The sequence below is a fragment of the Hemicordylus capensis genome, chromosome 3, assembly GCF_027244095.1.
Source record: "Hemicordylus capensis ecotype Gifberg chromosome 3, rHemCap1.1.pri, whole genome shotgun sequence".
In the NCBI taxonomy this organism is placed as follows: Eukaryota; Metazoa; Chordata; class Lepidosauria; order Squamata; family Cordylidae; genus Hemicordylus; species Hemicordylus capensis.
Window position 1 is genome coordinate 283774075 of NC_069659.1, and position 14618 is coordinate 283788692.

Sequence of the window (14618 nt, forward strand, 5' to 3'; positions counted from 1 at the left end):
ACGACTTTAAAAAGCGAAGATTCTTAGGAAGCCAGATAGATTCTACATTGCATTGCTTGTCAAGGCTACATGTAGATCCCTACATCTTTCTTTATGCGAAAATCTCAATTTTTTAAAACCAAGATCTAACAGGTGGAGTAAAATCCAAATATCACACATGGTATATCATTTCTAAATGCAGCATCCATTAAGTTACATGTACCTTTCATTCTGCACTACTGCACCAATTCATGTTCAAGCTAATGTTTCAGTATATCCCAACATAATCTAAGTATAACATTCCCAAAGTTACAAGGGCTAATGCTGAGAAAGAACCTTGGCTCTCCACCTGCTGTTGAACTACAACTCCCATCATCCCATAAACTGTGGCTGGGGATGATAGGCCTTGTAGTTCAACAGCTGGAGAGCCAAGGTTGCCTCACCCCTGCTCTAGAAGGCACAAAATACTGCCCAGCATATCTGGCCAACCCTCATCCCTCATTAACATTTATCCAACCTTTGAATTTCTAGTTAAATTATTCGAAGGAGAGCACACAGATAAAGCAGAGTGTGATCTATTTTTAAATGGCATCGGCTTTCGGTTTGAGTAACATTTCCCTGTTCCCAGACGAGGAGTTGGCCGAAGAGGTGCCTATGGAGGCAAAGCAGAACAAGGAATTTGCACTAAGTGATCACATTTATTTGAATATTTTGTGTGTGTGTTCTAAAATTGGTTACAGAATAAATACCTGCGCCTTATAACAGGAAGTCCACTTTTTTTTAATACAAAGTGCTTGTTAGAGGAAGTTGCATCAACGAAACACAGGAAGAAACATGTGCATCTTAGTGCACACTTCCCTCCTGGAAACTAACAGTTTTTTTTATTTCTTTTTTTTTTTTAGTTTCTTTTCCCTTTTTTGTGCATTTCATTTCCTGCCATTGTGTATTTACAAATCTCTGAAAGAAGAAAAATGCCAATATGCACGATACGTGGCCTTTTAAACACAAAAAAAGAATCAGCCTTTTTAAAAAAACCTACAAATGTCATTTTCTTAATGAATCAATTATAGAAATTTTCATCTCTTAAAAATGGGAAGGAAAAAGAATTTTAAAAGCAAAACCAAAGAACCCAGAGACTTCAAAACAGAAAAGGATCATTTGTCCCTTTAAAAAGTTTTCCAAACTGGAAAGTAGCAACATCACATGATCCAGAAGTATATGCTTGATTGAAATCCTTGTTCATTTCTTCCATAGCTTCCCCCTCCCCACCCCTGGTACAAGGGAGGATTTTTAAAAATTAAATTAAAAATAGAGATCATAGCAGTGCCCCTCTGACTCTGTCAAGTGATAGGGATAAATGGAAATTGATTTGATTTAAAAACAAGCGACAACCAAAAAAAAACCCCCTAGATTTTTAAAAAGGTCTCAAAAAGGAACAAGATTCTATTCAAACCAGATGGTTAACTGGTAACATAGTGTTTGGTGGAAGGCTGACCATAAACTCTATAGAAATCCTGGCGTCCATGTTGCTGAGATGCATCAATCCATTCTCTCACTGCCAATCCTGGAAGCGACTGAGGTACAGACGGAGCAGGTGGGAGTGGGTGGGAATATTCCTGCGATGACACTGTCCAGGGAAAGTGGCCTGACCGTGGGTATGGTTGATGCTGGGTATGATTGGATACTGAAGAACAGTAACAGTTGTCCACTGAGCAGACGAGGATTTTGCGCCCACCATACTGAGACAGCACGGACTGCTGAGATGATGTGCTGTTGGGGTAATGAGACGGGTTGAACATCGAGCCAGAGTGAACCGGCTGGGGGCCGCTGGGGAGTCCAACTATGTGCTGGGTGGAGCTACAAGGCACCATGGGTTGTGCAGACTGGCCTTCGCCAGCTGAAGCCCCCTGGCTCACATACTGGCTGGCAACAGGTCCCGAGGACGGCTCCAAGAAGCTGCCTTCTGGGAAAGCTGTGGAGTGCTTGCGTTTCTCGGCTCCTGAGTTGCTGACATTGCAAGGGTACATAGGGATGCTCTGCAGGAAGGGCACCGGGGTGCTGAAGGGACCTGAAGGAAACAGAAAAACAGGTGCTGTCATCTTTGTCAAAACGTTAGCATAGCCCCTTCCATTTACTGGTCAATAGAGAGTCCCTCTAAAGGGCTAGTAGTTTTGTTTCCAAAGCAGTAATGCAAGCCTTGGCATGAAATCTAGCCTTACAACTAGATATGACAAAAGAAAAGCTGGAAGAGACTTTTCTCCAGTTTCTACACAGAGTTCAATCTAACACTGAAGCAAGTTAAGGAATTTCATCTCTGATTAGGATACAGGAAACTGCCTTATAGGTATAGGTATAGGTCAGACCACTGGTCCATCTTGCTCAGTACTGTCAACACCAGGGATTCTTAATGTTGGGCCCCGAGATGTTCTTGGACTTCAACTCCCATAAACTCCAACCAAAGGCCACTGGGGCTGGGGATTATGGGAGTTGAAGTTCAACAACATTTGGGGACCCAACATTGAGAATCCCTGGTCTACACTAACTGGCAGCAGTTCTCCAAGGTTATAGGCAGGGGTCTCTCCCAGGCCTACCTGGAGATGACAGGGAGTTAACCTGGGATCTTTTGCATGCAAATATACCGATGCTATTCCACTGAGCTACGGCCCAGTTCTCTAAAGGGAATATCCTGCAGCAAGACAGTGCTCACCTGTAGTCTCCCATCCAAATGCAAATCAAGGTGGACCCTGCTTAGCAAAGGGGACAATTCATTCCCACTACCACAAGACCAGTTCTCCTCCCGAAGTTGTGGACAAGAGGGTTCCGATTTAGAGAAGGCCTTTGGAACTTGCAACTTGTTGACCAAATAATATTGCACAGAGTATCTGCAGAATGTGAAGCACTTGGTAACCACTACAGGACACAGGCAATGCTCTAGGTAGGTACTTCCTGTTTCAGATGAGAGCTGCCCACGAGCCTTAAGTTCATGCAACAAATGAATTTATTGCATACACTTCAATAATTTATCATACTAAGGTTTCACAGCATGAAATATGCATATTTTTCTCTCTGTCAAGAATCTGAAGATTATGCCAACATGCAGTATTTCTTTAATTTGCATAACAGAGTCTGGAGGTATGATTGCTTCCAAACTTGAATTTTGAGGGCTTGGAACCTACAGGGCTAATGCCTGAGCCCCGTAACAGGCCAACCTTTCCAGTCTCCTCACCCCCTTGCCTGTTCCCATCATTTCAGCCACATTTAGGCCACTGCAAGGTCAAGGTGAGCCTTTGGATGTAGTGGGCTCTCTGCACCGGCCAAGGATGAGCTCATCCTGCTTGCCAGGCAGGAGCTGGCTTGGGATGCTCTGTGTACTAGTCCAGCAATCTGGCAAAGTCCAAACGTGAAGGGAGGGGAAGGGAAGAGAACTTCTATGCCTGGGCGAGGCAGAACTGAGCTGGACTCTCACTGCAGTTTCTCCAGTGGTTTGAAGCCGAATGTGCAACTCAAGGCGAGGATTTGAAGACATCTTGGCAATAACCTCAGACATGCAAGCTGCAAACGAGAACTAAGAGGTCTGCGATTCCTTGTCCCCATCTCCCAGTTTCCCCTTTCTACCTCCTGACACGCTGTTTCTTGTGCTTTCCCCTCCTTGGCCAATCAAACTGTTTTGAATTCCCAGGCCATGACAGCCTTCGCTCTTTGTGTCATGGAACTTAGAATTGTTATTGACAAGCACCGGACCTATGTAGGGAGGCACACAAGAGGCAACGGAGCCGACTGGGGAGCAAAAAGCAAGACTAAGGCTGAAGTCTTATGCAAAGGTATAATCTAGTCAGGTTTTAATTCAGTGGGATTTACTTCCAAGTAAACAGACAGAACTGGGGTGTAAAAGTTGCAATCTGAAACCTACAGATTCAGAAGCAAGTTCCTTCTAAGGGTTTGGTGTATCTAAAATACCCAAAGGTCTGGGCTGCAAGAAGCAGGAAGGAGATGGAGGGGACAGAGATAAGCTACGGGGGGAGGCGAGGTGGGCGGGGAGGAAAAACACCCTGAAATATCAGAGTAGGTTTCAAAAGCCTTGCCATGCAAACCTCCCTAAGTCATTGGAAACAAACCAAAAGCAAGCCCTGTTCAAACTTCCCCATGTTTAGGAGACATAGGAACATAGGAAGCTGCCATATACTGAGTTGGACCAAAAGTCCATCTAGCTCAGTATTGTCTACCTAGACTGGCAGAGACTTCACCAAGGTTGCAGGCAGGAATCTCTCTCAGCTCTATCTTGATGGAGATGCCAGGGAGGGAATGTGGAACCTTCTGCTCTTCACAGAGCGGCCCCATCCCCTACTAAGGGGAATATCTTACAGTGCCTCACATATAAAGTCTCCCATTCATATGTAACCAGGGCAGACCTTGCTTAGCTAGGGGACAAGTCATGCTTGCTACCACAAGACCAGCTCTCCTCTGACAGGAAGTAAGGAGAGGCTACAATGATTGGAGTTTCCCTTTTAAAAAAAACAGCTAACTGCACTCCTCTAGGGAGGATCCCTCTTGCTCTTAAAACCATGCCTCTGAGTGGGGGTGGGGGCTTCTTAGTGCTTGACCGATTTTTCCAGCTCTCTCTCTCTCTCTCTCTCTCTCTCTCTCTCTCTCTCTCTCTCTCTCTCACACACACACACACACACACACTTGCAGAATGCCGTGGAGTTTTAAAGATTTGCCTTAATCTCAAGGGAGCTGGTAATAGCAAGGGACTAATCAAACTTAGATCTCATACAAAAGAAATAGGCTTGGCCCTGGAGAACCTAATTTCATGCAATATCTACTTTCCTGTCCAGGGTTAGGGTTAGGCTACTTTCCTTTCCAGGCCTGCCCTGTAAGACTGTATCTGAATTTCTGGTGGCAAGCATTCCACTACTAAGTCAGGGGTTCCCAACCTGTGGTGCTTCAGCTGTTGCTGAACTACAACTCCCATCATCCCTAAATAGTAGCTGGGGATGATGGGAGTTGTAGTTCAGCAACAACTGGAGTGTCACAGGTTGGGAACCCCCTGCACTAAGACAACTGAGAAGCATCTCCAAGGCCAAGTAGGCAGGCACGATACAAAGCAAGAGGAGATTCTCCCCCAATCAGGCTGCAGTTTATGCCAGCAGGGATTCATCCATGCATTCAAGAAGGAAGCCTCGGGGGAAGGCCCTACTCACCTTCTAGCAGCTTCCTCAGTTGTTTTTCCTTCTTGGCAATCTCATTCAGGAAGAGCTTGGAGTTGAGGTGGCCAATCTTGGGAGGGGGCAGGCTGCCTCCTGTGCAGTTCTGGGTCCTTAAAAGGAGCATGGCAACATATTATAAACAGAAGTACTGCACTTCCCTTCCATCTCCTGAAGAGTGGCAGCTGGAAAACATCTGTGCATCTCTAACATCTCCAACTAGGCCATTTAGTTTCCCCCCTAGAGTTCCAACACTCGGCTAATTTTGGAGAAGCCTCAAGTATTAGGAGGTCCCTCCGTGACTGGGGTTCTGCCCAGCTTTGTCTTGCACAGCCCAGCCTCCTACCTCTTTAAGCCCTGAGTCAAGCCAGTTCTGCAGCTGAATGTTCTCCCAGCATTCTGGCTCCTTCACTTCATTCAAAAAAGCCCAGATTCCCCTTTGATGCCATCCACCCCCGACAAGATTCCTCTTTCATCCACCACCATCCAAACTGTGCAGTCTATCTGAGCAGGGATTTGAGTTAATAGTGCATTCTTATGGGCTGGAAATTTGGGCTGGGTATTATGCTCAAACAGCAAAGTGCAGGCTGCACAACTTCAGCCCTCCAGCTGTTGTTGGATTACGACTCCCATCATCCCCAGTCACTGTGGCCAATAATAGTGGCCAAGGATGGTGGGAGTTGTAGCCCAACAACTGCTGGAGGGCTGAAGTTGTGCACCCTTGGTTTAGTGCATATAGTGGCTCTCCTCCTAAGCACTGTGTTTGGAGATACAGACCAGAGCCCAAGGCAACCCAAAGCCACCATTCATTGCTTTCCTCCACTTTGTCTATGGCCAAGGAACATAGGACCAGGGCCATCCTTAGGGCAGGGTGACCTGGGCAATCACCCCCAACCCCACACTCCTACAGGCCTTGCACCTGCCTCCCTGCCCTGAAGCTAGTGCAGGCTCCAAGATGCCGCCTCTGTGCCCTGCCAGCATGGGGCTGGCCAGGATCGGGGGGCTTGTCTGCCACTGAAAGGCTCCCCACGCACCGGGGCAGGCTGCTGGCTACAGGTCCCTCCACCTGACTAATCAGCTGTTAGGCAGGTAGGTGGTTTTTCCAGAGGCCTCTCTGCCGGCCTTCCTGAAGCTCTCCAGTGGGGGCTGGCAGGCAGCAGCAAAGAAAGGAGGCAGAGTGGCCAGCGTTGGCTGCCCACTAGAACACTATGCACACCCCCTGCCCTGCAGCTGTTTGCTGAGCCTGTGCCTTCCTCCTCAGAGCCAGCAATAGGGGATTTGCCTTTTGTAATCTCCTCCCTTCCCCGGTATATTTATGGAATGGCTTGCTATAGGGCTTTGATATCGGGCAGGGTGGGAGGGCTCCGTATATTTAATTTGAAGTGGATTGGACAATCTGATCTTTAATACATTTTTGAATTTTTTTTAAACCCAACACAAAAAACCCTTTAAGTGGCTTATTTCATGGCAGAAAACTACAAAACCTTCTGGAACTGAAGCCTCCTCTTGGACCATTATTCCATCCCCATGTGAAGGAATCTTCCCTTTGCCTTCATAAAAAAGGGGTAAAGCACTGCTTTTGCCCCACCCTTTAGATATCCTGGAATGGCTTGGCGTAGGGCTTTGATGTAGAGCAGATATAGGGCAGGGTGGGAGAGCTCTGTCTATTTAATATGAAGTGGACTGGTCAAGGCGTTTATTTTTAATATTTTCCCCTACTGCAGTAAAGCTGTCAGAAAGAGTTCTCTCTATCCATATAGTACTTCACACCTAGCAAAAGTGGGGCTAACAGTAAATAAACAGCTGAATAAACTTTATTTTATTTGTAAATGCACTATGCTCAAGTTGGTTTGCAGTTCAGAAGGTCTGAGTGAGAACTGTGAAGTAAGGGGCATGTGTTATGCTTTTAACTTTCCCCCTTACAAATGCACTATATGTCCAAGCTGGTTGGACATGTTCAAACAAACCCACTCACACTATTTACACAGAATGTCATCAATCAGTATGATTCTGTAATCATATGAAATGTTAAGGAGGCCCCGCACATGCTGCTTCACCCCAAGCCCCACATCCCTCTAGGAATGGCCCTGCACAGGACCACAACCAAGAGTGAAGCAAGAGTCTCTTGAGGTGGTGTTTGGCCAAGGCTTCCTCCTCTGAAAGAATGTCCAGTCTTGATTCAGGTATTTGTAAGCTATGAACACCCTGTCCGATGGACTATAATTGCCCATTAAGATGTGCTGATTTCTAACCAGATTTTGTATAACTTTAACTTCCTATCATCAGCTCCCCTCTTTGATCCATGAAAGATCCCTTTAGCGCCTAGAGTTCTCCAAGAGAATGTGTCTGGACATTATAATTAGGTTTCTTCTTAGCCTTCCTTCTGGGAAACTAAACAGATTGTGCATCTTAATTCTTTCACTGCAAGACTTCTATTCCAACATTCAGAGCATTCTTGTCACTGTGCTCTGAACTCTCGCCAGTTTTCCAATACAATACTAACCACAGAGATACCAGAATTTAACAATAGCAAAATCACTCCCATTTCATCTCTGTATATGACAAGAAGGGAACACTTCTGGAATATATTGTGCAATAAGCAGCACTGGGTGGAGCAATAGCTTAGAACGTCTATACAAACATACTCCTTGGTGACCTTGGCTCTACAGCTTGCTGTATCATATGCACCCCTTTTCACCCAAACCCAAATAGAAAATAGGTTTCTTACCTATCCATCAAGATTTTCACTGACTTGGTATTCTAGGAAGCAAAAGAGAAAACTGAATCAGAAACGGTCAAACAGACTTTTTGCAGCACTGCAGCAGTTCCCCTCATATAGTCCTGTAGGACTTCTCTGCTGTTCCCATTGGTTCTATAAGAATGGCTTTCTGGTCCCAGCCCACTTCAAAACAGCTGTAACTTTAGGCTTCAAAGATACCATTGCTGTATCTAGAAAGAGCCGTACCTTGGAGCAGGGCACATGTTTTCCACACAGAAGATCCCAGGTTCAATCCTCAGCAAAAGATCCTAGGCAATCAAGTTAAGATCAACTTCTGCCCAAGACCCTTGAGGCCAGGGACAATCAGGGTAGACAGTACTAAGTTAGATGGGCCATTGATCTGATTTATGGAGGTAATAAAACTGGACAACTTTACAAGGGTATTGTAAGGATTAATGAGAATGTATGTGAAGCTCTTCAAGTACTTTAAAAAGCTAGATAACTGCCAAATTATTATACTCAAGATCTATTATTTCATGACTCTAGCACCACATTTCCATTCCTCTATGGTACAAGAGAGTCTGTCACTAACTGTTCAGAGGAGACGAAGCTCAATCTATGGCAGTGCACATCACCTTCAAAAGTCTCCTGGAGTACATTACCTGGCACAGAATTCCACCATTAAGCATATACTTCACAGAATTCCACCACAGATTTAGATAGTCCTTCTAGCTCCACCTCTGAGATCCATGAGGACTGAAGCAACCAGGCAGGAAGTACCAAGCAAATCTAATTCAGCTTTTTAAAAGGGCAAGATAAATGCCAAGTTATTATACTCAAGATGTATTATTTCAGAATCTAGCACCTCCTGGATCACAGGAGCTGGAAGGGCTATTCAAAACTCCAGAATTTGTAAAGTATTTTGTAAACTATCATGTTTATCAAGCTTTTGAAGGTGGTGTGCACTGCTATGGATTGAGCTTCTCCTCTGAAGCGCTGGTAGCAGACTCATTCGTACAGAGGCGTGGCGCCATGACGACAGCCATCTCCTTCAGCCTTGGTTTGTGCTCTTTACATTCTCTCTGAAGCAACCAGGCATGAAGAGCTAGCAAATCTAATTCAGATGGGAACTGCAGACCAGACCAGACCTCAGTCCAACACCTTGTTTGCCATCATTATATTGATGCTAGACATTAACTCGTAATTTCAGCTGGAGGCCATAACAGCCCACGAACTCTGAAGCACAGGATCATAGGAGGTTACAGATCTCACTTCACTATATCTACCTTGTAGAATGAATCACATGCCCTATGCACCATCAGCCTCCCTTGTCCTCCAATCCAAAGGCAATTCCAGGCGACCATATTGCATTACTTCAGTAAAACATATATCCATTTGCAACAAACTCCAGTGGTCTGGCTTGGAACACTTCTTCAAGTGCAACTGCAACACTACTGGCGGATCAGGACAGCTAAAGGGATATACTCCAGCAGGGTGTAAATACCCTGTCAATCAGCTGCTGAGATTTACTTAGAGAGCCTCTTTTTGAGGGACAGTGATATTCAAGAGGTCAAGAGTATATCATCTTCCTAAAATGAGGAGTGGGCCATCTGGTCTACTTGAGGGGGAGATTAGCCCCAGAGGAGATTACTGAGAGAACCTTACCCAGAATACAAGGTCTGAGATGACCCTTCTATTCACTAGTCTTGTTATATAACAGGGGAAGACTCAGTCTAGGAAACCAGAAGGGGAAAACCATTGGGGTCAAGTCTGTACACCACCAGTAGTGTGTGTGGGGTGGGGGTGGGTGGGGGTGGGTGGGAGGGAGGGACCCAGCACAGACCATTGTTGAAAGCAGAGTCTGAATTACCATTTCCTGTACTCAAGCAACACTTCTGGGGGTTTTCCAAGGGAAGACCTCACCCCAAAGTATTAACCCATGTACCTATAACCTTTCTTGATTGGCTGATCATTCTTATGGCAGTTAGTAGTCCTCTTTGCCTTTAACATCACCTGGCTTAAACTGGCTAGATTGCACAAGGTTGCCAAACCTTTACTCTAAACCAGGGATTCTCAAACTTGGGTCCTCAGGTGTTATTGGACTTCAGCTCCCATAATCCCCAGCCTCAGTAGCCTTTGGTTGGGGATTATGGGAGTTGAAGTCCAATAACACCTGAGGACCCAAGTTTGAGAATCACTGTCTAAACAGTATTCTTGTGATGAATCCAGGCATTGACCAAACCAGACCAGACCAGGATGTTAAACTGGCCATGCTGAATCACATGGGCAAACAGGCCTCCTTCTCATCAGGTGCACAGTCCCTGTCACCACATAATGATGTCCAGACAACTTAGTCATTCTGCCTCCTACCTCAGCCATGATTTATTTAACAATGTATATCCCATCCTTGCTTTAAATTACAGCTCAATACAATAAAAGTACAAATACAAGTCATAAAACTATACTAAAAGCAGCAAACACAGATTAAAAACAAATGCATAATTTAACTATTGTGAAAGAAGTTTTCAGCCTCCATTTATAGGTTTAGATAAATTATACACAGTAGTAGTAAAAATCAGACAAGAGAGGCAGTCAGGAAGGAGGGCATTCTAAAGTTATGGCACCACTATGAGGAAACCTTGGAGAAGCCACTGCCAGTCTGTGTAGACAATACTGAGCGAGATGGACCTATGGTCTGATTCAGTATAGGGCAGCTTCCTATGTTCCTATGAAGAAGGCCCCATCTTTGGAACCTGCCAAATGGAATTCTCCCAGTTATAGACCAGAGAGCAGAGCCTCAGAAGCTGATCTCAGGGCTCTGGCAGGTTCATATGGAGATGGATTTAAGGTAAGCTGGTCCTACGCTGTTAAGTGTTTTAAAAGCCAAAGCCAGTGCTTTGAATGGAGTCTGGCTGCAAACTGGCAGCTGGTACCATGGGTATAACATCTGACCCACCAATACATTCAACACCTTGCACTAGTTGAAGCTTCTGAACTATCTTCAAGAGCAGTCCTACAGAAAGAGCACTGCAGAAGTCTAGCCTGGATGTAATCACACCATGTATCACTGAAGCTACAGCTGAGCTTTCCAGGTAGGGCTGCAATCAACAATCCAGCTGAAGTTGGGTAAGACACCTGAACATCCAGGGTCAGACTCAGATTCAGCAGTACCCCCAAACTGTGTATTTGAATGGGGAATGCAACCCCATCCAAGTCTCACACCACAGATCAACTGAATCCCCAGCTAACATGGTCTTCATCCTGTCTACATTAAGCTTCAGTCTGTGTGCCCTCATCCAGACCCAAACTGCTTCACAACTTTGTGATCATCCTTCAAGCCTGAGGGTGGGGATTTGAACCTGGGTCTCCCCACCCTCTCCAATACTCTCCCTTGGCTCTCCACATTAACAGCTTTCATGATCTCTCTTCCAACTAGTTTGTTGACCAAAAAGCAAGTAAGTGTGTGTCCCATTCAGAACTGATGTAAAGCCCTCAATTTGATCTTGGGAACTACAACAGAAGCCACCCTAAGAAACAGACATCCCTCCACAACTATGAACCTATACAGATGGCCAAACTGGCCTGGGCTGAACTTCTACCATGGGGTAGCTTGGGAATTTAGGGTTAGCTACTCATTAGATCAGGGTTTCTTAACCTTGGGCCCCCAGATGTTGTTGGACTACAACTCCCATCATTCTCAGCCACAAAGGCCATGTCTGAGGATGATGGGAGTTGTAGTCCAACAACATCTGGGGGCCCAAGGTTAAGAAACCCTGCATTAGATTGTATGCACACACACTGTCTGGTGTACACAAATAGTTGATCTGTATTCAGACAATGTTTAACACATATACAGCAGTATGCATATGTGAATTCATGGTTTACACTTAAGAATTTTCAAGGGGTTAGTCCTTGGGTTCACATTTAAAATAAATGTATTTTACCATGCATCATATGGTCTATATTTCTGGTCAAATGTATTTCTGTTCGATGGTAAACTGGTTATCTGTCTATTGTGTGGCTGCTTATACAAACTTAATGGTGAAATTTAAGTAGTTAACTAATCTAATGGAGGGACTGAGTGAATCTTCCAGGTTACTCCCAAACAGTTAATCTGTCCATGGAGGGAAGGGAGAAGTCAGTGGATCCTGTTTTGGCACATATTTTTAATACCAAGAGCCCTGACATTCTCTCGACTATTTGCATAACACCTTCTTATGTTTCTGAGACTTGATGGCAGAGAGAGAGAGAGAGAGAGAGAGAGAGAGAGAGAGAGAGATGGAGGAATGAATGTTGCAATGAAAGTTCTTTTCATCTGGAAAAAGTTAAAGAGGAGAAGCTGCAGCCAAGCAAAAAGCAACAAGTTGGGGCAGGCATACCAAGGAAGGTTAAAGTATGCCATAGAAATAAAATTGAGATCTGGAAGGTAAATGTCACAGAATGACCAAGGAAGGGTTAATGGAGGGATAACAAAGATCTGTGAAAGCCTGAGAGGAGAAACCATGACAGGGAAGGGGAGGAGAAGCAGCATGCTATGTCTGGCATGCAAGGCTATGGAGCTGCAGCTGTGCCATTCTAGGGCATGTGAAAGTTTGAAACCACCATTGCCAACTTGTGGCGGTCACCCACAGCCTCCATGCCCTTCCCTAATGCACTGCCAAGCACTCCACCAGACCCCCACCCTTCAAGATATCCCCCACGTCACCTTCATGAAGTTGATGTCCTCGGTCTTGTCATACATGACCTGAACAGAGCTGAGCAGCTTCTTGGCCTCCTGCATACGCTCACTGAGGTGCAGCACCTGGGCAGCATTCTCATTGCAGAACTTAGCCTGGGCCTTGTCTAGGATCTCCATAGTCTTGCGCAGGTCCTCATCAAGGATCTGGTGCATTTTCTCATACTGCAGGCGCACCTCGTCCTTCAGCTGATTCACTTTCTCCTGATGGTATGGAAGAGGAAAGAACAGAGCCCATGGTCAGTCTTGGTGTACCCTTCAGGACTGGGGGCTGGATCTGGAAACGATATGGGCGACGTCTGCTATGCGATGGCTTCTAGTTCTAGGTTTTCTACAGTTTTGTTTAAGAAAGATGGTTTGCTTTCCTTGATAGAACAAAGGGGTCATAGTTTGGCATGACATCAGAAGCCAATGCTCTAATTCAGTTTCAGGGAAACGACCACCACCCAGGAGGAACCTAGGGTAAAATAATTTGGAGGAAGCAAGAATCTTGAGTTTTGTTCTTGACTATGGAAGGAGAATGAAGAATTGCATGCTGGGAGCCAAACCTTTTGGGATCAGTCACTGTATAGCAGAGAAAGGGCTAATATTTACAGTAGTACAAGGGGATGCCTTGCACAAACAGTCATTACTGCTCTCTCTAGCCAAATGTTTGTTCCAGGACTCTACGCACTCTTAATAATGGCTGGCTCCTGACTTCCATAACACACTGTGTTGCAGACTGTCCCCATACAAGCCCATTCTTGTGGGGCTGCCTTGGACCCTCCCAGTGAAACTGACTTCTTGCTATCCTAGAAGGAGAGCTGGTCTTGTGGTAGCAAGCATGACTTGTTCCCTTAGCTAAGCAGGGTCCACCTTGGTTGTATTTGAATGAGAGACTAGAAGTGTGAGCACTATAAGATGCTTCCCTCAGGGGATGGAGCCGCTCTGGGAAGAGCAGAAGGTTTCAAGTTCCCTCCCTGGCTTCTCCAAGATAGGGCTGAGAGAGATTCCTGCCTGCAACCTTGGAGAAGCTGCCGCCAGTCTGTGAAGACAATATTGAGCTAGACAGACCAATGGTCTGACTCAGAGAGGCTATTCTCATGATCGGCTAAAATCAGGCTAGGGGATCATGCCTGATCATGAGAAGCACCAGGCTTGCAGGCAAGCCCAGTTGCCGCAAGCGGGTAGCCCACTTGTGAAGCCCTCCCCTAAGCCTAGGTTAGTGGAGTGAGCACTCCGTTAACCTGGGCTCTATGATGACCATGTGTTGCCTCGGCGCAGCTCCGCACCGCAGCAACTCATGAGGAGACCCCCAACCAGGAGGCTAAAAAGCAGCTTCCTGGCTCGGGGGTCTCTCCAGAATGCTGGAACCTCAGGGGCCACATTGCCCCCGAACTTCCAAGCCCCTGCCGGCTCCGTGACAGAGCCAGCAGTTGTGTGGACAGCCGATCCGGCCACCTGGGGAGGGCTTAATGATAGTCTGCTCTCCCCGCAAACCCTCTGGAAGCAGGTCTCGCCAGTCGTGAGACTTGCCTCCATATATGGCAGCTTCCTATGTTCCTAGCTGCACTTTCTCCTTGCTATCCCCTCCAAGTTATCTCATCAAGGAGCTTCTTTGATAGGAGAACTTAGTGGCTGACTGCAGCTTCAGAAAATCCTTGAGTCTAGCAATAAAGGGGACAAAAATCCCAGTTACTTCAACCAGCCGCTTGTCAGACTCCAACTTGTACAGCTGCTCTTCGATGTCTTGTTCACGCTCCTCAAGACGGTCCTGCTGCTTCACTAGCATCTTCTGCAAGAGAAGAGACAAACAGAACAGAGGCTGTTAGACTAAAAAACCCAAAACCATTGGTGTCAGCATTAAGACAGCTGCAGCAATTGCGATTTCTGTGCTTGTGTTTTGAAAATGCATGTAAGATAATAGTCACAAAACAGCTGCAAATCCATCTTAGAAGATTATGAATGATCAGGCACAACACTGAGCAATATAAACAGGGGA

At 45.8% G+C, this 14618-nt stretch overlaps 1 protein-coding gene across 3 annotated transcripts in view; it reads right to left on the reverse strand.

Annotated features, from left to right (window-relative positions):
* Positions 1 to 657: 657 nt before the first annotated feature.
* Positions 658 to 14618, reverse strand: part of TRIM8 (tripartite motif containing 8) — a 74552-nt gene continuing 60591 nt past the window's right edge. For all 3 annotated transcript variants that reach the window (XM_053306227.1, XM_053306228.1, XM_053306226.1), the window contains exons 3-7: positions 14316 to 14411; positions 12608 to 12841; positions 7912 to 7943; positions 5181 to 5296; positions 658 to 2047 (exon numbers count right to left, since the gene is read on the reverse strand). In XM_053306227.1, coding sequence (XP_053162202.1) covers positions 1440 to 2047; positions 5181 to 5296; positions 7912 to 7943; positions 12608 to 12841; positions 14316 to 14411 — 1086 coding nt within the window. In that variant the 3' untranslated portion in view covers positions 658 to 1439. The remainder of the gene's footprint in view (positions 2048 to 5180; positions 5297 to 7911; positions 7944 to 12607; positions 12842 to 14315; positions 14412 to 14618) is intronic.